Consider the following 24,894-nt stretch of genomic DNA (forward strand, 5'->3'; position numbering starts at 1 on the left):
GTCCCCGACCCTCTGCAGGGACAGGCACCTCGACGTGTGTCCGGGGAGTGAACACGCTGGGCGGTTCCCTTGTGCTTGAACCAGCGTTCGGTAAAGGCCTTTGCTCTGGTCTCCTTCCGGCCCTGGCCGCTGAGAGGTGCTCTCTGAAGTCACAAGTCAGGAGTGGGGTTCCGGTGCCTGGCCTCAGGCAGAGCCACCCGCTCCTGGGAGGACTTGGCACCCGGTGCAGCCTGGTCTGAGAAGATCGCGTCGCCCTGGTGGGGTCCCGGCTGGGGCTCCAGCCGGTTGTGGCCGCTCTGGTCTCAGTGGGCTTGGGTCGAGCTGGAGGGGCTGGCTGTGTGCAGGAGGCCGAGTGAGCTGCCTGCTAATGGGGCGCCACCCCCCCCCCCCTCCCCGAGCTGCTCCCTGGGGGCTGGACAAGGCTGGGATTGTTCCCTGGCTCCCTTTTGTTTCACTCGCCGCCCAGGCCTGGCCCGCCTGCCACTCTCCCTCGCGGCAGCCTGGCTGGCGGAGCCTGGGACTCTGCCGGAGCGGCCCTGGGCCCGCGGACCCACAGGCTTGGGAGCGCCCCCTCCCCCCGAGCTCTGGGTAAGGACGCTCCCCTGAGGCTGTGACACCCGTTCTGGGGACCGGAGCTAAGGCGACTGCTCCCGCCCCTCCTCTGTCTCCACGCCTCCGGCACACAAACTACTCCAGAGACCCTAGGCCCTCCCGCAAAGGGGGAAAGGGACTCTGAGGGGACCTAGGCCCCGGCGTGTTCCGTGTTCGCTGCCACCCGTCCCCCCGGGGGAGGTGGGGAGGTGGGCGGCGTGCAGGATAGGCCACACCACCCCCAAACCACTCCTGGGGGCGCGGGGGTGCCCTCGGGGGCCTCACCTAAAAGCTCGGCCAGGGCACGGGGATCGGAGACCAGGCACCCGGCTCGGGGGCAGAGGGCCTGGCAGCAGTGGAGGCTGGGGGGGCGGGGACCCAGCAGCGCCGGGGTCCGGCGTGCGCGCGCGGCGCAGACACAGCCTGGCCCGGCCGGCGGCAGGAAGACGGGCGGGGCTGGGCCGTATTGTTGCAGGGAAGTCGGGGCCTGGGGAGGGAGGGTCTTACTCTCTCTCCCCCGGGGCGGCTCCACCCGCCCGGCTGGCCCAGCCCCTCCACCGGTGCCAAGGAATGTGCCTGGGAGAGGCCGGCGGGGCGGCAGAGCCGCGGCCACCCGGAGGCGGCGCGCAGGTCTGGAGCCGAGGGGTACGGGGCTCAGGAGGGTCGGGGACCCCGGGGTACGAGCGTAGTGTTTAGAGGAGAGCCAGGCATCCCGGTTCCTCGCCCCTCCCGCGGCCATCTGGCCTCTCCAGGAATTCTCCGCCAGCGTCATAAGTTTCCTCTGTTCGGCCAGGCTCTGCGGGCCGAGGGGCTTTCTGATGGTGGCACGGGGGTGCCGGGGCCCTCCCTGCGCTGACCTCCACGAGTCAGGGTTCTCCGGGGACAAAAAAACTGGGGGCTGGGGGCCTAGATCCAGGGTCTCGGGCCACTCACCGAGGCAGCCTTCCAAATGGGGGAGGATCCTGCGCTCGCTCTGTCCTGGGCTGAGGCTGAGCAGCCCCTCTGGGGAACCGAGTGCCCCCGGCTGGGATGGAGAGTCGGGGAAGTGGGGCCGCCCCCCCCTCCCCGGCCTGCGGGAAGCAGCTCAGTGGCCAGCTCCCACCCGCACGCACGTAGGTGCCCACAGCCCACCCCGGGGCCCGGTGACCAGGCCCGGCCTGGATCTGGGTGAGAGGGGCCTGCGGATGCGGAGACCTGATCCCCCCTCACCCCGCACTTTGTCTCCAGGTCAGCGTGGAGGCGCCGGGTCACCATGCTCAGTCTCAAGCTGCCCCAACTCCTTCGCATCCACCAGGTCCCTCGGGTGAGGGGCTTGACCCATCGACTCCCCCTCCCCAGTGCCGACTGGGGCAGAGGCTCTTCTCTTTGAGTCGCTGGGGAAGTCCTTCCTGCCGGCCGGCTCGTCCCTGCCGTCCCCCTGCTGAGGACCTGGCTGGCAACCCCTCCCGGAGCCCAGGACGCTCCTCCCTCCAGAATCCCCTCCTTCCTCAGGGCGCCCAGTCTGTGCCGCCCCCCTCCCGCCCCCTCCTATCTGGTCCCCTCCACCGGCTCTACTGTTTCTCATCTGCTTTCTGGGTATCTGCCCGTGGTAAGATGGGGGACGGTCGGTTTGGCTTTGAGGCCCTTGCGACCTCCAGCCCACTCTCTTGAACGCTGCTTCCGAGAGCTCTCGGCGAGAGAAAGGGTCGGACACAATGACGCCCCTCTGTCCCACCCGCCACCGCACAGGTGTTCTGGGAAGACGGCATCATGTCAGGGTACCGCCGCCCCAGCAGCTCCGCCCGGGACTGTGTCCTCAGCTCCTTCCAGATGACCAACGAGACGGTCAACATCTGGACTCATTTCCTGCCCACCTGGTGAGGGGTGGCCCGAGGGGGTGCGGGGCGGGCGGGCCGGCGGGCCGGGCGGCGGCCTGAGCACCTGCCCCGCAGGTACTTCCTGTGGCGCCTGCTGGCGCTGGCGGGGGGCCCGGGCTTCCGCGCGGAGCCCTACCACCGGCCGCTGCTCGTCTTCCTGCTGCCCGCCTGCCTCTACCCCTTCGCGTCGTGCTGCGCGCACACCTTCAGCTCCATGTCGCCGCGCGCGCGCCACATCTGCTACTTCCTGGACTACGGCGCGCTCAGCCTCTACAGCCTGGGTGAGCCCCGCGGGGCCGGGGTCGCTCCGGGGGCGGGGGCGGCGGCGGCGCTCCCGGGGCGCGGCGGGGGCCCCCCCCTTCGGGCCTCAGCTGCCGCCCCTCCCCCTCGCCCTCCCCCCCCCAGGCTGCGCCTTCCCCTACGCCGCCTACTCCATGCCGGCCTCCTGGCTGCACGGCCGCCTGCACCAGCTCTTTGTGCCCGCCGCCGCGCTCAATTCCTTCCTGTGCACCGGCCTCTCCTGCTACTCCCGGTGGGTTCCCGGCCGGTGCGGAAGGGGAAGGCGGAGGGACGGGACGGGGCACCCCGAACACACCGGGGGCGAGCGACGGGGTACCCGCGCCTCGGGGTGGCCGACATGAGTAACAGGGCCTGTGCTTGCTGAGGATGCCACGGGGGGGGGGGGGGGGGCGGGGCGCACCCCTCGCCAGCGCCGCGCCTGCGCCGCCCCCTCGAATTCTCGCTACCCCGCCAGAGGAGGCAGGCGTCCGTCCCCCCCTCACAGGTGTGGCCGCTTCCAGAGGGGTCACGTGCCCTAACAGCACCGACATTCCATCCTGGCCAAAGGCCCCCTGTCCCTCTGTGACCGCCACCCCCGTCCCCGCCCGGAGAAAGGATGGCGACCGCCTCTCCGTCCCGCCCCCCAGGTTCCCGGAGCTGGAAAGCCCGCGGCTCAGTAAGATCCTCCGCACGGCCGCCTTCGCCTACCCCTTCCTGTTCGACAACCTGCCTCTGTTCTACCGGGTAAGGGGGCCTGGGGCTCGGACCTCCCCGGAGCCCCGCCCCAAGGCCGTCCCCACCAGCTCCTCTCTCCCTTCGCCAGCTTGGCCTGTGCTGGGACCCGGGCCACAGCTGCGGGCGGGAGGCGCTGAGCTCCAGCCACACCTACCACCTGCTCTGCGCGCTGCTCACCGGCTTCCTTTTCGCCTCGCACCTGCCCGAGCGGCTGGCCCCCGGGCGCTTCGACTACTTCGGTGAGAGGGGCAGCCGCCCCGGGAGGGGCGCGGGGACCGAGGGAGCGAACCGAGGGGCGAGGGGCGGAGGGGTGCTCCTGGAAGGGGCCCTGGCCCCGGCGCTCCCCTCCCCCTCAGGTGACCCCGGTAGCAAGGACACGAGGGGCCTCGTGCAGACCAGCTCGTTCACTGCTTCGTGAAGGTTTTCGTATTCCCACTTTGGGGGAGCAGCAGGCCCGGAGGACGAGGTGACGGGTCCCAGGGTGAGTCCGGGCCGCCCTGGGAATGGGCCGCGTGCCCTGACCTGCCCCACCCTCCCCGCAGGCCACAGCCACCAGCTGTTCCACATCTGCGCGGTGCTGGGCACCCACTTCCAGCTGGAGGCGGTGCTGGCCGACATGGGGTCTCGCCGCGCCTGGCTGGCCGCGCAGGAGCCCCCCTTGGGCCTGGTGGGCACGCTGGCCACGCTGGGCCTGGCGGTGGCCGGGAACCTGCTCATCATTGCCGCCTTCACGACCTCCCTATTTCGGGCCCCCAGCACGTGCCCCCTGCTGCACGGTGGCCCGCCGGAGGGGGGAATGAAGGCCAAACAGCAGTGAGCCTGCCCTGGGGAAAGGCAGAGGCCAGGCCCCCCTGCCCCCCCGTGCCGTGCCGGGGAGGAGCCCGGAAGGGGCACATCGGAGCCTGGGGCCGAGAGTGACTGAGGGGAGGGGGCACAGGAGAGGAGGGCAGGGGGCAGGGGGTGCTGGCCATGAGCAGGAGGGGTCAGTGACGGTGCTCTCAGGGGGCTGGGGCAAGTGCTGAGGGTCCGAGAGGGGCAGTGCAAGCGTCCGGGGCTGGAGCGCCCCGGCTGGAGGCTGGGAGGGGGAGGCGCTGGGCCCCGACACCTGGTCCCTTCCTGCCTACGAGTCTCTGCTGAGCCCAGGGGGGGTCACTAACACGACTAACCTAGGCCTGCCTCGCGTGCTTGTTGCGCCGGAGGCCCGCTGGCGCCCTCGCCCCCCAAACGGGCTGTTTGCCCACAGGGATGTGGTCTGTCGGTCCTGGTCACAGCCGTGTGCTCAAGGTGTCCAGGACCTTGGGTCTAAATTTGGGCGTCGTGGCTGGTGCGGGGGCTTGTGGGGGGAGGGGTGCTGGGCTCGAGGGGGAATCCTAATAAGACTTTTAGAAAGCTGCTTTCGACGCTTCCAGATGAGGCGAGTACAGTACAAATAAATAAGTCAACAGCGGACTTTGGGAAGCACTTTCTGGGACCAAAGAGCTCACACCGCCCCTCCACTCCCGTCCCCGCCCGCACCTTCCCATCCCGCCCCTCCCTCCCCTCCCACGCCACGGAAGCCACGGACGTCCACGGGTGGACAGAGACTCACAGCCCCACCAATTCCTCTTCTGGAGTTTATTTCGGAGCAGCGGGGATGCCGGGGGCCCCACACGTGCCGGGCAGGGAGGTCAGGGTGCCGGGAGGGGAGGGGTCCTGGGTGGGGAGCGGCAGACGGCGGGGGGGGGGGGGGGGGGGAGGGCGCCTGCTCTAGACCGTGCCGTAGAAGCGCCTGTAAGCGTCCTGGAAGCCGATGTGGTCAGCCAGCTCGTCACAGTCGGGGTTGAGCTCACATATTTCCCTCTTGGGCTCCAGGGGGTCCGGGTAGGGGGCTGGGGCGCTGACGGCCCAAGAGAGTGGCATCAGCCTCCAAGAAACATGCCCACCCCCTCCGCCCACGGCCCTGGCAGACCCGGGTCCTGGCCTTCGCCCCCCACCCCAGCCCGGATCCACGGCCACGGCCACGGCCCAGCACTCACCCCAGCCCAGGGGCCAGGTAGCGCCGGAGCCTCCTCACCACCTCACTGCCCTCCTGCTTGGACACGAAGGCTGTGGAACAGAAAGGCAGAGGTCAGATGGCTCTGGGTCTGGGGGCACGGCGGGCAGCCCCGCAGGCACGGCCCCCCACCAGGCCCTGCCGCATACCTGCGCCTCGGCCTGACTCTGCACGGCTGGGCTTTGCATCTGCAAAGGAGAGGGCCCGGTTCACCCCTGCTCACCCCCCCCCCCCGGGCCTCCCCTCCTCTCCCTGCACTGGGACTGAGCCTGCAGGAGGTGGTTAGACCGGGAGGGCGGTGGGAGGGGAGGCGGGGGCAGAGGTGGGGGCACTCACCTGCCGGGCCAGCTGGGCAGAGGCAGAGCACGGCCAGGGCCAACAGGGCGAGGATCGTCAGGGGCCTCATGGCGTGGCTGTCAGTGGCCGCCCGGGCTGCTGCTGGACTTCGGCTGGTCTGCCTCTCCCGCCAGCACCATTTTATACCCTGGGCTGCGCCCCGGAGGCGAGGGTGGGTCAGGGGGAATCTGCCAGGGCTATTTGGGGGTCATCCGCCCCGGCTCTGTAGGCCAAACCCCAAAGGATGTTGTGGTTGGAGCTGAGCTGCCTGGCCAGGCCCCTGGAAGTGATGGAGGAGGGTGTGGACCGCCAGCCTCTGGACAGGCCCGGCCCCTCCCCACGGGGGTCACCTCAAGTCCCCCAGCCTCAGTTTGAGCACCAGCTGGGTGGAGTAGGAGGGGCAGGAGGGGAGAAAGGGGGGCTCGAGGTCTAAAATAGACTCAAGTGGAGCTGGACTGTTGCTCTAAGACTGTGATTTCCACTGACGGCCTGTGGGCAGGAGCCAAACCCCACGGAGGGAGGGGCCCAAGGCAGCGATGCCCTCGTTCACCCGGAGGCACCCTGCCCCGGCCAGACACCAGGGGGAGGCCTGGTGTGGGAGCCGCTCGGCTCTGCTCAGGCCTCGTGTGTCGGGACCGGAACCCAAAGCCGAGAGAGGTGGGCCGGGAGTGAGAGCAGGACAGCTCTCCTGTCTGGGGCGGTGGGGACCCTCTCCCCTGCGCCTCTGGCACGTGGGGAGGCAGAGCCAGTGAGGAGCAGGGAGAGGGCCCCTCTGCCTGGCCGTACGGCCTCCCCCGTGTTAGCAACTGTGGGGACCTGTCTCCCAAGAGGCAGACATCCAGCCTGAAAAGGCCCGTCCCAGCACACCTGGGAGCCAAGTCCCGCTCGGCCCAGCCTGGAGAGGAGGGAGGGTGTTCTCACGCCCGGCCCACCGCAGGTGGGGACCTGACCAGGCGCTCCCCGCCCGCCCCACCGCCCCGTGTTTGGATGCCGCGGCTCCACTGAGCTTAATTCGGGGCAGCAGGTGGCCAGCAAGGGCCACCCTGATGTCCGAGTGTTCCCAGTGCTCCCAGATAGACCGCACCTGGCCTCTCCGGGGTGAGGCCCTCTCCGGGGCCCTGCCTGTACCCGTCCCCTCACCGCTGGCCAGAGGAAGCACCCATCCTGCCCGTGGCCGAGCCCCTCCTGATGCCTGGCTGAGCCCTGGCCGGGGAAGGGGGCAGAGCACCAGCTACTCGGAGGGCCCACCCGCTGGCGTGCATGCTCACCGTGTGCACACCCCAGGGGAGGTGGGGGAGGCACAGAGCCTTTCTCACGATGGACCCAGACAGCAAAGAGGGGTGGAACCCAGGGGTCCAGCCTTCTGTGACAAGGCCTTCGCTGCCCTCCTGCACCTGATGGTCGGGTACGGCCTCCCCCCCACCCCCACCCCAGCCAGGGCTCTGAGAGCCAAGAGGGGTCTTGGCCTGGGAGAGGCCCCGCGGAGGAAGCATCCTCACAGATTACAGTGTAGGAAGTGCAGGAAGTTTATTTACGGATGTGGGGAGAACATGGCACGGGTCCTCAGGCTGGCCAGCAAGGGGGCAATCAGTGGAGAACGAACACAGACTCCCCGAGTGGGGGGGGGGGGGAGGGGAGGGGCTCAGGAGCAGGAGAGGACCCGACTCCTGGGATCGGAGCTGCCCAACAGTCCTAGTTACAAGAGAACAGGGAAGAATCTGAAGTGTGTGTGTGTGTGTGTGTGTGTTGGGGGGGACCCCAGGGGAGCCCCCAAAGCAGGATAGACAGGCCTCATCCTCCAGCTAATTCCATCCCCACTCAGGGACTGGGCACCATGCCAGTGCTTCTCGGAGGCCAGGCCCTTGACCTCGACGGCCCTCTGCTCCTGGTCCGGCCGTCGCCTCCTCACTCCGGCTCCCCCAGCACAGCCACCAGCTCCTTCTGTTCTCTGTGCAGGGCCTGGCAGCAGTAGGAGGGAACAGACGGATGAGAAAATCCAAACCCTCTGCCTCCGCTGTGCTGGACTCCGGGCCTATGTCCCCCAGGACAACACAGGGGGTCTTGGCTCATGTCACAGACCCAGCAGGGGCCCCCCTATTCAGCAGGTGTTCACGGCAGGCTGGGCGCCATGGCCACCGACGCTGGGCCTCCCCAGAGCAGCGCCCATCTTGAATAAGGGTCCCCAAAGTGTCCCTGTGATCCTTTGACCCCCATCAGCGATTTCTAGTGGAGGAACTTTCTTGACCTGACTGTGCTAGTGGCTGGGCCCAGGCTGAGCTCGGGCAGGGACCAGCTTCACACACACCTCGGGCCCGCAGTGGCACCGGGTGAGGTGGGTTATGAGCAGGGCCCAGAGAGAAGAGTGACTGGGGGCCTCGTGGTGACAGAGGGGGATGGTGGGGCAGCACCTTGCCTGAGGACTCAGCAGGGTGGCCCCAAAGTGCCCCTACACGGCGCCAGGCTGTGGGCCCTGGTCACGAGCACGCTGGGGCCTGCTTCCCCGGGGGCCCCGAGCCAGGGAGGGGGTGATGACAGGAGGGAAAAGGCCAGCTTCTGGCCCTCGTCCTGCTGCGGGCCCTCCAGGGCTCAGGGTCCCGGCAGCCAGGGATCTGGGGACCCGCTGCCCTCCGCCGCAGGAAGGCCCGCCCCAGGAGGGGAGCCATCGGGTGGGAGAGAGGACACAAGCTGGACACCCGGACAGCGGAAGGAGCCCAACAGTGTGGCCACCGCTCAAGCCCTGCTGGCAACCCTTGACCGGAGCCACCTCTCGAGCCGGTAAGAAAACCCATGTTGTCTCTATGGCCGTGCCCGCTCCCTGGGTCCTCAGCCCGGTCACCCGCTCACCCGCTCAGCCCCAGGGGACGTGGGCCACTCCCAAAGATTCCCTTCACCCTCGGAGGACACAGTTGTTGCACAGAGCACATGTATTACGTGTGCCGAAGGCTCTAGACATCATCCTGATGGACACGTTTTAAAGCTACTGGGGAGCAGTTGTGTGGGGAACCCCATGTCACCCCGACTAACACGAGGTCGTGGCCCCCTGGGCCGGGAGTCTGTGCCCGAGGGTAGGGCCGGGCACTCACCTGCCAGGCCTGCTGCCGGGCCTGGCCCCGCCGCTGGAGCTCCTGCACCTGCTGGCGCCCGGCCACCACGGCCTCCGCCAGCCGCCTGTTCTCCGCCTCCTGTTTGCGCACGTGCCGCTGCAAGGCGTCCCGCTGCTGCCGGAAGTAGGGCACCAGGGCGCTGCGCAGGTCCGCCTCCGGGTTCCCGCTCGGGCGCCTGCGAGGCCACAGGGGGCACGGGGATGGGGCGAGTGGTGACCCTTTCCCCGGCACGCCACGCCCCCCCCCCCCCCCCCGACACCCGGCCCCACGGCCGCCTCCGTCCCCAGAACCACGTGCGCCCACCCCTCAGACACGGGGCTGGAGGGTGGCGTGGGCTGGGGCAGGATGACAGGAAAGGCCCCAGCAAGGGTTGGGTAACAGAGGAAGTTGAGGAAGACAGGCCTGGAGGCAAGAGTGGGGGGCGGGGCCTCTGAAGACCCCAAGTGAGGGGGGGGCGGGTCTGATGAGCAGCCGGGTGAAAGACACTGCAAGTTCCTCAAAAATGTCTTTTTCAGTTCTATAACGTCATTCTCTTAAGTATTCCGGTCACAAAGCATACAAAAATTGGAAAGCGCAAGAAAGGTGTTTCGTCGCTCTGGCCTAACGTGCTGTTCGGGTGGGGAGGGTTGGGGGGAGGCAGGAGCTAAGGGCGCCTCCACCTTGCGCGGGACACCCCGGGAGTGCGGCCCCAGGGGGCAGGTCTCTTGGGTCCAGTTCGCTGCTGATCTCGGGGCGTGTGGTGGGTGCTCCCTAAACACTTAAGTGGACGAGCGAATAAAACCCGGATGCCCGGGGCCAGCCGGCCCGAAGATCGCCAATCTGCCCTTCCGCCTCCCGCCGGCTACGTGCCCCGCGGGCCAGAGGGGTCCTGAAACGAGTCCCCCCAGGAAGGCTTTCGTCAGCCCGCCCGCGCCTGCATTGGGGCTCCCCTTCCCGGAGGGCACCACACGGGTGGCTGCGCCCCGAGTCTCAGGCGTGTGAGCTCTTGGCGGAAGCCCCGTCGGGATGCTGGGGGGCGGCCTCTTCCCACGTGAGCCTCGCGGACCACCTTCTCACCAGGCCGGCTCCTCCTGGTCCTTGCGGTCTTCCACGATCTTGTCCAAGGCATTCAAGACGGCTTCCAGGTTCCCCTCTGCTTTGATTTCGGAGATCTCCTCCTGAAGAGAGAGCAGCAAAGGGCTGTAAGGACACCACACAAGCCCACAGTGAAAGTGCAGGACTCAGTAACATTCCGGCGAATTCCTGTTCTGTGCCTTTGTACCCACACGCCCTCTTCTCTCCAGGGGACTTTAGTAACGAAGAACAGAAAGTGTAAGATGGAAAACATCTGAAAAGAGCCTCCCATCACCCCGGGTGCCGCAGCCCCAGGCCCAGCGCACCCCGTGCCGGTGGCACAGATGCGTCTGGGTGCTTCCGGGACCCCCTGGCGCGTGCCGGCAGGGAGACAGAGCCCTCAAGAGGGATCCCGGTCACTGAAAGACCTGAATGCAGCGGCCTCTCTTGGGCTCCCTGTCGTATGCAGTTCCGTTGAATTCAACGGTTTAAGTGCCCTGTCCGTGCCAGGCCCTGCACCAGGTGCTGGAGGTACGAAGACGAGACGACCCAGCAGACAGTCATGATGCAGGAGGACAAGAGCAGGGGTGTCGAGGTGCCCGTCCTTGGGAAGGAAGGGACGGCGGCCACCGTGGCCTGACCACTGGGGACCGGCAGGGGCTGAGCGTACGGCCCCTGCCTGCAGGACCCGAACCAGCACTGCCTGTCGGGCTCCCTGCCACTCACCCGGACAGACGTCTGCAACTGGGTGATAAACTTGTCGTAGATTCGTTGCGTCATCTCAGGCTGCAGCTGGTAGAGGCGCTTGTAACAGTCGGTGAATCTCTGGTAGCTGGTGGGAAGGAGAGCCAGCCCTCAGCAGCCGCCGGGGCGCCCCGCCCCGCCTCTCACGGCAGGGCTCCGGGCCGGGTCAGCCTCACGGCGCTGGTTAAAGGCGGTGGGTGCAAAGCGTCTCGCCTGCACCTCCGGTCACTGCAGACGGCTCAGCCCCACCTGACCACTCACCGCCTCTCCGCAGAGCCGCAGGGGCGCCCAGGGGTTACCCTCAAGGGTGGGTCACGATGGTCCAGCCACTCAAACCACCGGGGTGGAGGGCTTGCTAAGCCTCAGCGCCAGCCGCCTCCCCGGTTTCCAACCAGCTCACGGGTGACACTGCTGCCGGTGTGGGTAGGGGTCCCGGAGAAACCCTGGTCGCTCCAGGCCCCTTGCTGGGCTGGATTAGGACAGGACATGTGGCCTCTGGGAGAGTTTTCCTGCCTCCTCAAAGGAGCCACAGAGGAAGGAACTGATGCCCTTTCTGGAGGACGTGACCGTATCCAGGTGATGCGTCCGGCTCCCGGCCACCGCAGGGGTCTCTGGCCTGAGGGCACAGTTTATACCCTAAGGAGGCAGAACGGAAGGAGGGAAAGAACTGGGGTCCCCAGTTGGGGACATCGTCAAGCTGCCGAAGACGCCAAGCTAGAGTCCGCGCCTCTCGGGGCTGCTCGCTAGTGAAGTGATGGATGCCTCTTGTCGTTCAAGCCATTTCTAATCAGGTCTCCGGCAGCGGCGGCCGAGAGCATCTCGCTGCTACAGCCCTTAGAGCTGGAGAGATCGGGGTACCCGGGACACTTCTGATGGCTGGCCGTCTTGCGCAAAGACATGCCAGTAAGTTAAAGAAGCCTCTTGCCTTTTGTCTCCCCACTCCTTGCTTGCTTGTCTCTCTCTACCTTCCCCCCAGGCCCTTCCCCTTCTGCCTGTGTCCGTGCTGGCCACCCGCGGGCCACTGGGCCCTGCGCGGGAGGGCGGCCACGCGGCCCTCCCGGGGCTTCTGACAGAGATGGCAGCAATCGCAGACACTCATGAGAACGTGCTCATGACCACCGTGGAGGGCACTTAGAAGGAAAAGGGCCACGGGCTTCCGAGTGTCACGGGGATTGCCATTAAGCTGGGGCGGGTGGGGGTGGGGGTTCAGCGACAGCCTGTCTGACGAAGCAGTGTTCAAATGACCTGCTGGAAGCGTCCAAGCCAGTGAGCGCTCAACCACACAAAAGCCCACGTCTGTGCTCGGCTGTGGGTCCGGATGTTCCTCAGCTGTGTGGCCAGGCTGGGATCGGGTCCCTGGAAGCCCGTGCGCAGCCCGCCCCCGCCACCCCCCCTGCCACCGGGACTCACTGCTGGCCCTCGGCCGCCCCACCCCCCCGTTCCTGCCCCTGAACAGGGGCTGTGAAACAGGTGACAAGGGAGAGCACACAGAGGCTTGCGAGGGACAGCCGTTACATCTTCAGGAGACACAGCCAGCACGGAACACTAAATTATATAATCTGGCAGTAAGTTACGTTAAAAACAAGGTACTAACTATTCAAAACACACGGCTTCCTAATCCTTCCAGCACATTTTCCTTGCGCGAGGCCGTTGGCGGCGTCCCCGTGGAAGCACTCTGTGACGGTGCCCAACCACCCATCTTTCCGCAGCTCTAGTGAGTATTTACACCTCGGAAGCTGGCAAACACAGTCAGCCGGGGCTTTGTTTTTGGAGGGCCGGCTGCAAGCCTCTGCCGCCCGGCCCCTCTGCAGGAGGGACAGTCTCTCCCTGCTGGAGGGTACACACCGGACACTGGTGCACCTGGGGGCAAGGAACGGACGACCGGCACCCTTCGCCCTCGGCGGAGCCCTGGGCATCCTGTGGTGCTGCCGGCCCCCCTCGCCACGCAGTCTGTGGCTCACGAGGGATGTGGAGGGACGCAGGACGCCTGGCCAAGCCGGGCTGGAACTGAACCGGGTAATTGTGGCTTGAAACGGGCGCGGCCTGGACACCGGAGATCCTGCTCCTCCTGCCAGCAGCCCGCTGGACGGCAGAGGGTCTGAGCTGAGCCAGACCCCCTCTCCTGGGGGAGCCTCCAGTGCCGCCGGGGAGGCTTTCCCGAGGCCCCGCTGGGCTCAGAGCTCAGTGAGAGCAAAGCACGTTCGCACACATCCCTGGACACGGAGCGCAGGCGGCCACACCGGAGGCCAGTGTCAGGGCACAGGAGGACAGGGATCCTTGCTTTGTATTTTTCCAGCTTGACTGTAGAAGTTGAAGGCTGCGGCACGACGGGGCCTGGCTCACGTGTGCAGTGAAACGATGGCCGCCGGAAGTGCAGTTAACATCCATCATCGCCTGGTAGAGACACAGTTTTCCCCTCGTGCTGAGGACGCTCCGACCCCCTCCCCACAGAGCAGCGTGAACCGTGGGCACCACGTGGTACACCTCGGGGTACTCCCTCGTCCTCCGGCCGGACCCTTGGGCCTGTGTCCCCCTTCATCCAACCCCTCCCCACCGCCAGGAGTTCTTTTCTTGAGAGCAGGTGCGGGCCTGGGAATGGTGTGAACGCCCTTGTGAATTTCTGGGAAAAATACTCTCAGGGAGAAGCAGGAAAAGTGATGCATTTCCAAGCGGCCCCCTACCGCAAAGTCAAATTTTGTCTTGTCAGGTAAACTAATATCCCTGTGGGCGGGGACGCCATCTGCAACATCACTGGGATCTCCAGGCTGTCCAGAGCTGTGACCACCCTGCAGACCAGGGGCTGGGGCTGAGGGGAGGCCTGCCCCACCACTCCCAGCCATCTCTCCACCCTGGACCCCAGGCTACTGGGCCCGGGCTACTTGGGCGGAGGAGTACTCCCTCGTGAGCTTCCCCGGTGGCCTCTCTGCCAAGCCCCCCTTTGCCCTCTGCTGGAGTGGTCTCCTGGCCTTGGCCTTCCAAGGGGACACAAGGGGCCACCCAGCTATGGGCTGGGCACTGCACACTGGTTCTGAGGACTCCCGGCCTGTCCTTTTGTCTGGGTCCAAATCTTACCTCTACCACTCATCTGATGAGTGATCTCTGACAAGTTCTTCACCTTTATAAGCCTCAGTTTCTGCCTCTCTCAAATGGGAATAATAACTATATGTACCGCGCCTAGCACATTGAAAAGCTCCATGTTAGCCACGGTTATTATTTTTTTAATTTTTAAAAATGTTTATTTTTGAGAGAAAGAGAGAGCGTGCGCACAAGCAGGGGAGGGGCAGAGAGAGAGGGAGACACAGAATCCAAAACAGGCTCCAGGTTCTGAGCTGTCAGCACAGAGCCCGACACGGGGCTCGAACTCACAGACTGCGAGATCATGACCTGAGCCGAAGTCGGATGCTCAATCGACTGAGCCACCCAGGCACCTCTAGCCACAGTTGTTACTATTAATTTCAAAAGAACGGCCCCCACTTCCCCCTCAGAAGTGTCCAGCAGTAAGTTGTCTTCCCGAGTCAAGACGTCTCCTCCCCTACAGAAGGCAGGCGCTTGGCAAATGCATCCTGGTGGCAACCCTGTGGCAGAACAACACACTGGCCCCACTACAGAGAAAAGGCTAAACTGTGCCCTCCCAAAGGGTTACTCTTGTTATCAATGGAAGTTTCTTCTTCAAAACAAAGATGACTATATTAACTGGTTTTAATCTATTTTTTCTCTTATACTTAAAAAAATTTTTTTAAGGGGCGCCTGGGTGGCGCAGTCGGTTAAGCGTCCGACTTCAGCCAGGTCACGATCTCGCGGTCTGTGAGTTCGAGCCCCGCGTCAGGCTCTGGGCTGATGGCTCGGAGCCTGGAGCCTGTTTCCGATTCTGTGTCTCCTTCTCTCTCTGCCCCTCCCCCGTTCGTGCTCTGTCTCTCTCTGTCCCAAAAATGAATAAACGTTGAAAAAAAAAATTAAAAAAAAATTTTTTTTTAAGCTTTTTTTTTCCATTTATTTATTTTTTTTTCAACGTTTATTTATTTTTGGGACAGAGAGAGACAGAGCATGAACAGGGGAGGGGCAGAGAGAGAGGAAGACACAGAATCTGAAACAGGCTCCAGGCTCCAAGCCATCAGCCCAGAGCCTGACGCGGGGCTCGAACTCACGGACCGCGAGATCGTGACCTGGCTGAAGTCGGACGCTTAACCGACTGTGCCACCCAGGCGCCCCAACCATTTATTTATTTTTGATAGAGAGAGACAGAGCACAAGTGGGGGAGGGGCAGAGAGAGAAGGAGACGCAGAATCCGAAGCAGGATCCAGGCTCTGAGCTGTCGGCACAGAGCCCAACGCGGGGCTCAAACCCACAAACCGTGAGATCATGACCTGAGCTGAAGTCGGACACTTAGCCGACTGAGCCGCCCAGGTGCCCCTAAGTTAATTTTTAAGTAATCTCTATGCCCAACGTGGGTCTTGACCTTACAACCCGAGACCAACAGTTGCTCGTTCCACGGACTGAGCCGGCTGGGCACCCCTCTCTCTTAAATTCTTACTCTGCAACATCTGAGGCACCTTCACTGGTTTTGAAATGCTTCACGGAAAAAGCATTGCACTTACTGCACTAAAAACTCACTGCAAATTGAGTTATCACATAAGTTTAACTTTTAAAAACAATTGACTGCAAAATATTTAAGCCCAGCGTCCAGCCCTCCGTGGTGTGTTAACCTGCCCGCCAGCGCCTGTTCGCCGAGTGGCCAGCAGAGGGCGCCCGGTCCCAGCCCCCCCCCCCGCCCCCCCCCCGCCCCCCCTCCGGAGCCGCCGCCGGGCCGGCGGAGCGCCGCCCCCTCGCCCAGGTGCTTCTCTGCGTGCTTCTGCACCGCCCTGTCCTTGGTCCCCGGGCTGGGGCTGCCACCCGAGAAAAGCTTCCTGGTGACAGCACCGGTCCATGATTGGTGATAACTGCGGCAGAAAGTTATCCTGTAAAAATTAATCTTAAGGCTGCCGCTGGCTCAGTCGGGGGGGGGGGGGGGCATGCTTCATCTCGACCCTTCATCTCCGGGTGAGTTCGAGGCCCACCTTGGGTGTAAAGCTGACTGTAAAAAAATCTTAAAAAAAAAAATCCTAATTTTAATTAGGTCTTTAGGTTTTTAGGCCCCTTGGGCTAACCTAACTTTTTATTACTTGGATTCTTTGGCAACTGCTAGAAGCTTAATAGTGAGAATCTGAAATTGGGATACTTTTTCTGAAAAAGACTTTTTTTTCCAATATGATTTTTACTTGTTTATTTTAGACAGAGCATGCACAGGGGGAGAGGGGTGGGAAGGGGGGGCGAGACAGAGAGAGAGAGAGAGAGAGAGAGAGAGAGAGAGAGAGCGAGCGCATGAATCTTAAGCAGAATCCACACTCAGTGGGGAGCCCAACCTGGTTCCATCCCATGACCCTGAGATCATGACCTGAGCTGAAATCAAGAGCCAGATGCTCAACCCACTAAGTCACCCAGGTGTCCCTGAAAAAGACTTCTGATTTGATAAATATTTGCATGCAGATAAAAATGTCCATCAAGGTAACTCTACAGTAGTCCCCCTTATCCACAGGGGTACATGTTCCAAGGCCCCCAGTGGATTCCTGAGGCTGCAGAGGGTACTGAACCCTACATACACTATGTTCTCCTCCTATGCATACATACATACCTGGGATAAAGTTTAACTTATAAATTAGGCACCATAAGAGATGAACACCAGCACAAAAATAATTGTTCTATATAACATCCCTATAACAGCATACTGTAATAAAAGTTACATTAATGTAGTCTTTCTGTCCCTCTGAATACCTTATTATTATTATTATTCTTATTTTGGTGGGGCAGAGAGGGATTTATTGGGGTCTCCTGGATGGAGCTGGGATGGCTAGGGTCTGGAACTACTCATCGGACGCCACCCAAGGACTGCATGGACCGTGATAAAGCCAGGAACAGCATCTGGGGCATGGGGGAGGGTGTTCCCATTGGTGAGGGCGACCTGAGCGGTAAGGCGTGGGTGGAGAGATTATGACCTACTACTGTGGCCAGGACTTTGGTCACCAGATGGAGGTGGGGGGAGTCCTATGACACACCAGGCTCACACATCACTTGTCAAGGACCTCAGCCACCCAGAGCCTCAGGGAGCAGGTGCACGCCTCCCTGAGGAGAGAGGACGCTGTCAATGGTGGTGTCGGGGTCACTAGGAGGTCTCTCTCTCAATACATGACTGTACTACATTCACTTTCCTCCTGTTGATGAGGTCCAGTGATGAAATGCCCACGTGACAGGTGAAGGAGGTGAAGGATGGAGGCATGTGACAAGCTGCTCTCTACTCCTGACAGTGAGCAGATGTCAGAGGGAGGAGCCTCTGCTTCGGGACCGTGGCTGACAGTGAGTAACTGACACTGCGGAACGCAACTCTGGATAAGGGGACTACTGTATTCGTTCATTCATTCGACAAACACCAAGCACTGAGCACGTGCCAGGCCCAGCCATGGTACAGACCCAAACGTGCCCCAGCGTGGTCCCCGCCCTCAGAGGGGACACTGTTTAAAAGACAGATCAATCCCAAGAAAATGAGGCTGGGGTAGCCAGCGGGTGGGGGGAAGGGGTGGCTTGCAGGGAGCTCAGGGAAGATTCCCTGGAGGAAGCAGCATTTGAAGCCTAAGAGGGAGGCAGGAGTCGAAGACCCAGGCAGCACAGCTGAAGAGGATGTGCGACTAAGTAGCACCGGGCGACATTTGCTGGGCGTGGGCCGAGCACTCACACGCAGCCTCTCTAACCGCCTCGATAACGCTCTGGGGCAGGTTCTGCTCTCACCATCCCCAGTTTTCAGATGAGGGAGCTGGCCCAAGCTTGCACGGCTGGGACCTGCTGGGGCCACCCGGCTCGGGATCAGGTGCCTCGGGCCCACGGCCGGTGGGGAAGGCAGGGAAGGGCAGACACAGGAGCCAGAAAAGGGTTTAAGCGGGATGCAGTCTGCGCTGTAGGCAGCTCTGACAAGACACAGGGGGGACAGAGGGCTGTGGGAAGAGCATGGGCTGAAGCCGCAGTCGGGAGTCACACGTGCTTCAGGGACAAGTCACTGCCAGCAGCACGGCACGTGCACAAAGAGGGGGAGATAGTCGGGAGGCGTTTATTTTGTGGGAACGCTTGATCTGTTAAATCACACTCTTTCCCTCCAGGAGTCGGTTCCTAAGAACAACACTGGGGCCGGCTCCCGCCCAGGGGCAGGCGGTCAGCTCTGCAGAAGTCAGGTTCCACAGACCCGACAGGCATAGCACACCACTGGGCCAGCCCGGGGACAGCCAGCACTCAACCACTTTGGGCCCCCACTTTGGGCCCCCGCCCGTGGCATGGCACCTGCAGCAGACCCCGCTTTCTGCCAAATGGGGCCAACCGGTCTTCGCCCGGGCCCCCCACTGCCTCTAGCCAGTGGCCCCTCTCAGTGCACGGAGGGGGAATGGCCTCCTCTGCCTGCTTTAGCTAAACAGGAGAAGGGTGGTTTCTCAGCAGGTCCAGGAACCTGTGAGGACAGAAGAGAACCCTTCCTTTTTGACAACAAGGCACAGGTCACAAATGGTAAGCTCCAATAGAGCCGTGTTTCTGTGTTCTGATGCCCAAGACAGGACAGGTGGGGTCTTTGCCATGGCCGACCCAAGGAAAGGAAGACAGTGGCAGGGGGTCCGTCTGATCCGATGGCCCAGCGAGGCCCATAACCTTCCAGGCATTCTGGGGTGCATCATGTAACTTGCCTCTTTGTCAAGCTAATACGTACACGAAAAATACGCTGAGTTGTAGGGAAAATCAATCTAGGGTTTAAAATATCCTTTTGGATACCCGACATGTGAATAAACTAGCTTGCACTGTGTAGAGACTCCTGCCCCGGGAGAAGTACTTGGTCTTTGAGAACGAGGACTTTTAACTTAACGGCTTGGGAGAGGGTCAAGTATTTGCATACGTGACCTTTGTCTAGCCCTTTCTGTGTGGAAAGCAGCTGCAAGTTTCTATTTAAGCACACAGAGGGACGGGGGTCCTGGCTAGGAGAGGCGGCGGGGGAGAGCAGGTCGAGGCAGAGGAGCTCCTGTGCACGTGTGCCCGCAAGAGTGCACCTGCTGCCCTGACTGTGCTGGAGACACAGGGAGGGGCCGAGGGGTGCACGGCCTTGTGTGCTGAGCTAAGGAGCTTGTGTTTGATTCTGGAAGCAGCCCTGAGCCAAATAACCTTTTTTTTGGTTTGTTTAATGTTTGTTTATTTTTTTTCAGAGAGAGCGTGAGCTGGGGAGGGGAGGAAAAAGAAAGAGGGAGACACCGAATCCGAAGCAGGCTCCAGGCTCTGAGCTGTCAGCACAGAGCCCGATGCGGGACTTGAACTCACTGGCTGCGAGATCATGACCTGAGCCGAAGTCCTACACTTAAGTCCACTCAGGCGCCCCACCAATTAACCCTTTGAAGCAGAAGGACCTCCAGTCTGAGCGGTAAGGGAGGGACAGGACTGAGGCTGGGGGGCCAGGGTGGAGGCTGCCACAGCAGTCTAGGCAGGTGGCCCTGAACCTAAGCACTGGTACACAGGTGGAAAGGAGGAGACTGGGGAGGGCGGCGCGAGCCCATGGGGCTGTGGCTGACGGGGACAAGGGACGGGTGAGGACCCTCAAACCTCTGGCCCAGACAATGGGCACACGGTAGTATCTTCGACCCAGTTAGGGAGCAGCCATCCTGTCTCCACCATGCTGAGCTTGATGGCTGTGTGGACACCAAGGGGCCATCTCCAGTGTAGACTGCGGAGACAGAGGTCTGGAGCTTGGCAGAGAGACGCAGCTTGGGAATCCTCGTGCATTCCAAAAGCACCTCCTGAGCGTCTCCTATGGGCCAGGCACCGTGATAAGCAATGAGTGGAGAGTGGCCAGTGCAATAGACCAGAACCTGTGCTCAGGACCTTACACTTAATGTGGGGAAGACAGACCCCGGAGCTGTGTCCTGGGGTAAGTGCTGCGAAGGAATAACATCAGGTGTTGTGACCAAGAATAACCGGGGAGAAAGGAGGCTTTAGAGAAGGCCTGGGAAGAAATGGAGGAAACCATCCCCGGGGAGCCTACGTCAAATGCAAATGCCCTGACCTCACAGGAAAGGAGGAGGTCTGATTATGGGTGAGGGGGTGACAAGAGGCAGGCAAGGACCAGAGCGTGCGGGGTCTTGGGAGCGAACGTAAGGAGCAGCGGACACTGAAGCATCTGGACATCAGACGGGACGCAGAGGTGACAGGAGGAGAGTCCAATGCTCACATCTAAGGTCAAGGAGAAGAAGAGGAGCCCGGGAAGGCAGAGGGGCAGAGCCTGGTGTGGAAACCAAGGGACAAATGTCAAGGACAGGGGAGTGGTTAACGGGGTCAACTACTACAAGGAGAGCAAGGAGGATCAGGATGAGAAAATAGCCACAGGACTGATCGACGAAGAACTACACATGACCTTGAAAGGAACGGCTTCCAGGGAGACAAACCTGGAGGTGGGACTAGAGCCTGGAAGGGGGATCTGCAGCTGCAGCCTTGGGTGTGAAGGGAGGGACGCTGCTGGTGGGGGGCGGGGGGACGCGCGACCAGGTCTCTCTCAGCCAGATCCACAGTCAGAGCAACTCCTTCCGCTGACCTCAACTGTCTCTACAAACCGGGTGCCAGGGGTCATTCTCACTGCGAGGGGCTGGGGCGGGGGGCGCAGGGGAAGGGCCTGAGGGACGTCACGGAGATTTACAACAGCTGCCCTGAGAAGGCACCAGAACTGGCCGGGGCCCAGCCTGGGCTCCTTGGAGGCTGGCAGTGGAGAGCTTGTTTGGGATTCTCTCTCTCTCTGTCTGCCCCTCCCCAACCTCTCACGCCCTCTCGATCAAAATAAAGAAAAACTTAAGAAAAAATTTTTTAATTAAAAAAAAATGGAGTGGCTTCAAAACAAAACGTTCAGATTAGCTAATATTGTAATTGTTATTTTTTTTTTAATTTTTTTTTCCACGTTTATTTATTTTTGGGACAGAGAGAGACAGAGCATGAACGGGGGAGGGGCAGAGAGAGAGGGAGACACAGAATCGGAAACAGGCTCCAGGCTCCGAGCCATCAGCCCAGAGCCCGACGCGGGGCTCGAACTCACGGACCGTGAGATCGTGACCTGGCTGAAGTCGGACGCTTAACCGACTGCGCCACCCAGGCGCCCCTGTAATTGTTATTTTTAAATGACTATAAAATGTAACATGTCAACTACTCAACTGCAATTTTTTTAATGCTTATTTTAAAAAAATTTTTTAATGTTTATTTTTATTTTTGAGAGAGAGAGAGAGACAGAAAGAGAGACAGAGCGTGAGTGGGGCAGGTGCAGAGAGAGAGGGAGACACAGAATCCCAAGCAGGCTCCAGGCTCCGAGCTGTCAGCCCAGAGGCCCCCTGGTTGCTTCACCTCCTGAACCGCCAGATCATGACCTGAGCCAAAGTTGGCCTCTTAACCAACTCAACCACCCAGGTGCCCCTAAATGTTTATTTATTTATTCTGAGAGAGAGTGGGGAAGGGGGAGAGAGAGAGGAGAGAGAATCCCAAGCAGGCTCCACACTGTCAGTGCAGAGCCTGATGCGGGGCTTGCTCCCAAAAACCAGGAGATCATGACCTGAGCTGAGATCAAGAGTTGAACACTCAACCGACTGAGCCGCCCAGGTGCCCCTATTTATTTGTTTTAAGATCTTATTCTTTTAAGCAAGTTCTAAACCTAACATTGGGCTTGAACCTACAACCCCGAGATCAAGAGTCACACACTCTACTGACTGAGCCAGCCAGGTGCCCCTAGTCAACTGCAATTTTAATACAATTAGATAAAAAGTATATTCAATGTGGGATATGGATGCTTCCTCCCATAACCTGATTTTATTTATTTATTTATTTAAATTTTCTTTTTTTTTTTAATGTTTATTTTTATTTTTGGGACAGAGAGAGACAGAGCATGAACGGGGGAGGGGCAGAGAGAGGGAGACACAGAATCGGAAGCAGGCTTCAGGCTCTGAGCTGTCAGCACAGAGCCTGACGCGGGGCTCGAACTCAGACCGCGAGATCATGACCTGAGCCGAAGTCGGACGCTCAACCCACTGAGCCACCCAGGCGCCCTCCATAACCTGATTTTAAAATTTACCATTATAATGTGATAATTTTCCCATGATTCAGTATTATTCAAAATGGAATTTTAAAGCAGCAGAGTACTTTATTAGTTATTACACTTGAGCGACCACCATTCTTCAAATGTTGGATGTTTTAGGTGGTTTTCAATCATTTTCCACTGAACACTGTCCTATCCTTTGCAGATAAGCTTTTTTTGAACTCATTATTTTGAAATAGAGATTTGTAAGAAGTTGCAAAGAAATGGACCTTCCACGATGTGACATCTTGCACAACTATAGCACAATATCAAACCACAACCCCACGCTGGCTCATTCAGACCTCAACAGTTAGGGTACCTTTGTTTGTGTGGACATCTTTGTAACTTTATCACACGTGTAACCGTGTAGACCTACTTACTACCTCAGTCAAGATACCGGACGCTTCTTAAAGACTTGATGTGAGTTGGAGTCTCAAAAAAATCACCCTCGAGGGGCGCCTGGGTGTCACTTAAGCGTCCGGCTCTTGATTCTGGCTCGGGTCGGGATCTCATGGTTTGTGAGTTCGAGCCCCGCGTCAGGCTCTGCTGGTGTGTGGAGCCTGCTTGAGATTCTCTGTCCCTCTCTCTCTCCGCCCTTCCCGTGACCTCTCTCTCAAAATAAATTAACTTAAAAAAAAGTAAACAAATGCATAAATAAGGAAAACGAGTCTGAGAAAAATAAAAAAAAAAAAGCTGGAGGAAGTGAGCAGGCTGTTCACAAGAGAAGCCAAAGGCCTGACGAGGGTACGAGGAGACGTCCGCAGCTGTGAGGGAGCAGGGGTGTGCAAACCACGACAGCGAGATGCCCCTTTGACACCTTCCGAATGGCGGACGCTCGGTGCCGGTGAGGACGCAGGCAACGGGACAGCTTTTCTGGAAGGCAGCCTGACCGAACACGGGCAGGTGTGAACCCCGGAATCCAGGGACCCCTCTCCGTTACCTGCCCGCCAGAGCTGCTAGCTAGCGCCAGCACAAGGGCATTGGCCGTGGCGTGACCCGTGGAGGAGGGACCTGGAGGCAAGCGGGTGTCTGCGACGGGCCTGGGTAAGTGCGTGATGCACATCGCGGAACGAAAGGCGGCAAGAGAAGCCCCGAACCATACGCCCTCCCAGAACAGGGCTAGGTCTTAAAAAAAGAAAGAAAGAAAGAAAGATGTTGGGTGAAAAAAGACAGATGTAGCTCAACACCACGCACGGGAACTTCGAACGTGCACGGACAAAACAACGTACTTTACAAGGATACAAACAGACTCAAAAGTCGCTTCCGTGCACTCACGCGAACCCAGGCCCCCCACCCCCATCCCACTGCTCTCTTCCTTTAGCCTGATGTATTTTTCTTTCTGGCACCAGAATGCCTGCCTACCCCATGAGAGCAGGGACCTTTCTGTCTCGACCGCCTATCTCCAGCTCCTAGAACAGAGCCTGGGACACTGTCGATGGTCAGTATGCATTTGTACACGAATAAATGGAGGAAGCGGGGCCTATGGAGAGGGGAGGGGAAGACAAGAATGAGCTGGGGGGTTACAGGGTATCTAAGCAAACAAACAAGGGAGGAACCCTGCCTGGACATTTCGTGGTGGCGTGCCATGACGGGCCCATAAAAATAATTACAAATTAGGGGCGCCTGGGTGGCTCAGTCGGTTAAACATCTGACTTTGACTCAGGTCATGATCTTGCTGCTGGTGGCTTCAAGCCCCGTGACCGGCTCTGTGCTGACAGCGCAGAGCCTGGAGCCTCTGCCTCGGATTGTGTCTCCCTCTCTCTCTGCCCCTCCCCCACTCATGCTCTCTCTCTCAAGAATAAACATTAAAATTTTTTTGAATGACAAATCACTTTATCAAATTCATTACTCCATAAACTACATCTGGCATGAACAGGCCCTCACTTGCCCTCCTAGAAGCCCTCTGCCAGCTCCTAGAAGGCCCTGGCCACCTCAGGGCGTTTGCACAAGCTGTCTCCTTTGCCAAGGAGCTTTCCCCCTAGCTCTTCAAGAGCTGGTTCCTTCTCATTCTTCCAGTTTCTGCTCAGCGTCACCTGGTCAGAGCGGGCTCCCTTTCCCCACGCCGCCCTCTGTCACATCACCTGTTCAGCACCTCCTGAAGCCCAGTGATTATTTTGTTTCCCGCAAGGGGTGCAGGCCCCGAGCCAGGCCCTCGTCTGCTCTGCCGCCTCCCCACCTCCTGCCACCGTGCCCGGCACACGGCGGGCGCCCGAGCGTTCGCTGAGTGAACCGGTGAGCGGAGGGGCGATCTCAAGGGCAGGGCCAAGGCGGGGCGCCAGGGGACGAGGCGAGGACGGGGGTCTTGCAGGGATCCGAGCGCGGGCAACCCCCCGAACACCCGCCAGGAGGCCCGCCAGCCTCAGCCCTGTCCGCCCGGGACACCGAGCGAGGTGGGCGGGGGGGCACCACCCGGGGAGGAAGGCAGCGCCCCTCCCGCAGTGACAGCTCCGCACTCCCGCGCCCCCCTTATTTCTGCATCCGGCCGCCCCCCGCCACCGGCACCTCCGGCCCGGACCACCGCGCGGTCCCGCCCCAAGGCGGCTGCGCGATCACGCGACTGCCAACAGGGGACGCCAGGCCACGTGAACAGGCCGCCGCCGCGCCCTCGGGGTCTCGCGGGGTCGAGACGCGGCCGGCCCGCACGAGCCCTCCCCGGTCGGCCTGTCGTCCGTCTGGCTCCCTCCGCCTTACCTCCCGGCGGCGACCAGCTTCTGGAGGAAGGTATCCACCAGAGTGTCGAGGAGCTTCACCCTGGGCACGGTGGTGCCGGGGGGCACGGATTCCCGGGACGGCCCCTCAAGCCCCTTTCCCTCACTGCCGCCGCCTGCGTAGCTGCTGCGCGCTTCGGCCATGTTGAAGTCGCCGCGCGAAATCAAACTGGCTCGGCCGGCCCGCCCCCCGGGGCCGGCTATTGGCCGGCCCCGGCCCCGGGCGCTCCCGATTGGAAGCGGCGGGCGTCCGTCACCGAGCCGCGCTGGGGCGCGCACACGCGGGAGCCCGAAGGCGGTG

General features: G+C 61.2%; 3 protein-coding genes across 4 annotated transcripts; 1 reads left to right on the plus strand and 2 right to left on the minus strand.

The window, feature by feature from the left end:
- The first annotated feature begins 531 nt into the window (after window positions 1-531).
- Window positions 532-4,910, plus strand: PAQR6 (progestin and adipoQ receptor family member 6). Of its 2 annotated transcripts, none has more exons than XM_030301983.1 (7): window positions 532-588; window positions 2,320-2,447; window positions 2,523-2,728; window positions 2,853-2,979; window positions 3,374-3,470; window positions 3,550-3,700; window positions 4,004-4,910. In XM_030301983.1, the coding sequence occupies exons 2-7, from the start codon at window positions 2,341-2,343 to the stop codon at window positions 4,276-4,278; spliced, it is 963 nt and encodes a 320-aa protein (XP_030157843.1). In that variant the 5' UTR covers window positions 532-588; window positions 2,320-2,340; the 3' UTR covers window positions 4,279-4,910. The 2 variants fall into 2 exon arrangements, with proteins under 2 accessions (XP_030157843.1, XP_030157842.1); XM_030301982.1 differs by lacking the exon at window positions 532-588 and adding an exon at window positions 1,828-1,894.
- A 150-nt stretch (window positions 4,911-5,060) lies between these two features.
- Window positions 5,061-5,921, minus strand: LOC115504798 (bone gamma-carboxyglutamate protein). Its single transcript, XM_030301990.2, has 4 exons — window positions 5,830-5,921; window positions 5,643-5,681; window positions 5,477-5,546; window positions 5,061-5,337 (listed from the first exon to the last, which is right to left on the minus strand). Exons 1-4 carry the CDS (start codon window positions 5,897-5,899, stop codon window positions 5,208-5,210), a joined length of 309 nt encoding a protein of 102 aa, XP_030157850.1. The 5' UTR covers window positions 5,900-5,921; the 3' UTR covers window positions 5,061-5,207.
- A 1,410-nt stretch (window positions 5,922-7,331) lies between these two features.
- On the minus strand, window positions 7,332-24,761 carry LOC115504796 (polyamine-modulated factor 1). The gene is made up of 5 exons (XM_030301988.1): window positions 24,577-24,761; window positions 10,713-10,818; window positions 9,990-10,090; window positions 8,913-9,108; window positions 7,332-7,788 (listed from the first exon to the last, which is right to left on the minus strand). Exons 1-5 carry the CDS (start codon window positions 24,735-24,737, stop codon window positions 7,735-7,737), a joined length of 618 nt encoding a protein of 205 aa, XP_030157848.1. The 5' UTR covers window positions 24,738-24,761; the 3' UTR covers window positions 7,332-7,734.
- Between the last annotated feature and the right edge of the window lie 133 nt (window positions 24,762-24,894).

Source organism: Lynx canadensis, chromosome F1 (assembly GCF_007474595.2).
Source record: "Lynx canadensis isolate LIC74 chromosome F1, mLynCan4.pri.v2, whole genome shotgun sequence".
In the NCBI taxonomy this organism is placed as follows: Eukaryota; Metazoa; Chordata; class Mammalia; order Carnivora; family Felidae; genus Lynx; species Lynx canadensis.

What these genes read in the sequence shown, in the direction of transcription:
- LOC115504796 (XM_030301988.1), bottom strand. Translation starts at nt 24,737, where the DNA reads ATGGCCGAAGCGCGCAGCAGCTACGCAGGCGGCGGCAGTGAGGGAAAG. An exon ending in AGTTGCAGACGTCTGTCCGG is followed by an intron (nt 10,091 to 10,712) that starts GTGAGTGGCAGG and finishes CTCTCTCTTCAG; the next exon opens with GAGGAGATCTCCGAAATCAA. An exon ending in GACCAGGAGGAGCCGGCCTG is followed by an intron (nt 9,109 to 9,989) that starts GTGAGAAGGTGG and finishes GTGGCCTCGCAG; the next exon opens with GCGCCCGAGCGGGAACCCGG.
- PAQR6 (XM_030301982.1), top strand. Translation starts at nt 1,844, where the DNA reads ATGCTCAGTCTCAAGCTGCCCCAACTCCTTCGCATCCACCAGGTCCCT. An exon ending in ACTCATTTCCTGCCCACCTG is followed by an intron (nt 2,448 to 2,522) that starts GTGAGGGGTGGC and finishes CCTGCCCCGCAG; the next exon opens with GTACTTCCTGTGGCGCCTGC. An exon ending in GCTCAGCCTCTACAGCCTGG is followed by an intron (nt 2,729 to 2,852) that starts GTGAGCCCCGCG and finishes TCCCCCCCCCAG; the next exon opens with GCTGCGCCTTCCCCTACGCC.
- LOC115504798 (XM_030301990.2), bottom strand. Translation starts at nt 5,899, where the DNA reads ATGAGGCCCCTGACGATCCTCGCCCTGTTGGCCCTGGCCGTGCTCTGC. An exon ending in AGAGTCAGGCCGAGGCGCAG is followed by an intron (nt 5,547 to 5,642) that starts GTATGCGGCAGG and finishes TCTGTTCCACAG; the next exon opens with CCTTCGTGTCCAAGCAGGAG. An exon ending in TACCTGGCCCCTGGGCTGGG is followed by an intron (nt 5,338 to 5,476) that starts GTGAGTGCTGGG and finishes TTGGGCCGTCAG; the next exon opens with CGCCCCAGCCCCCTACCCGG.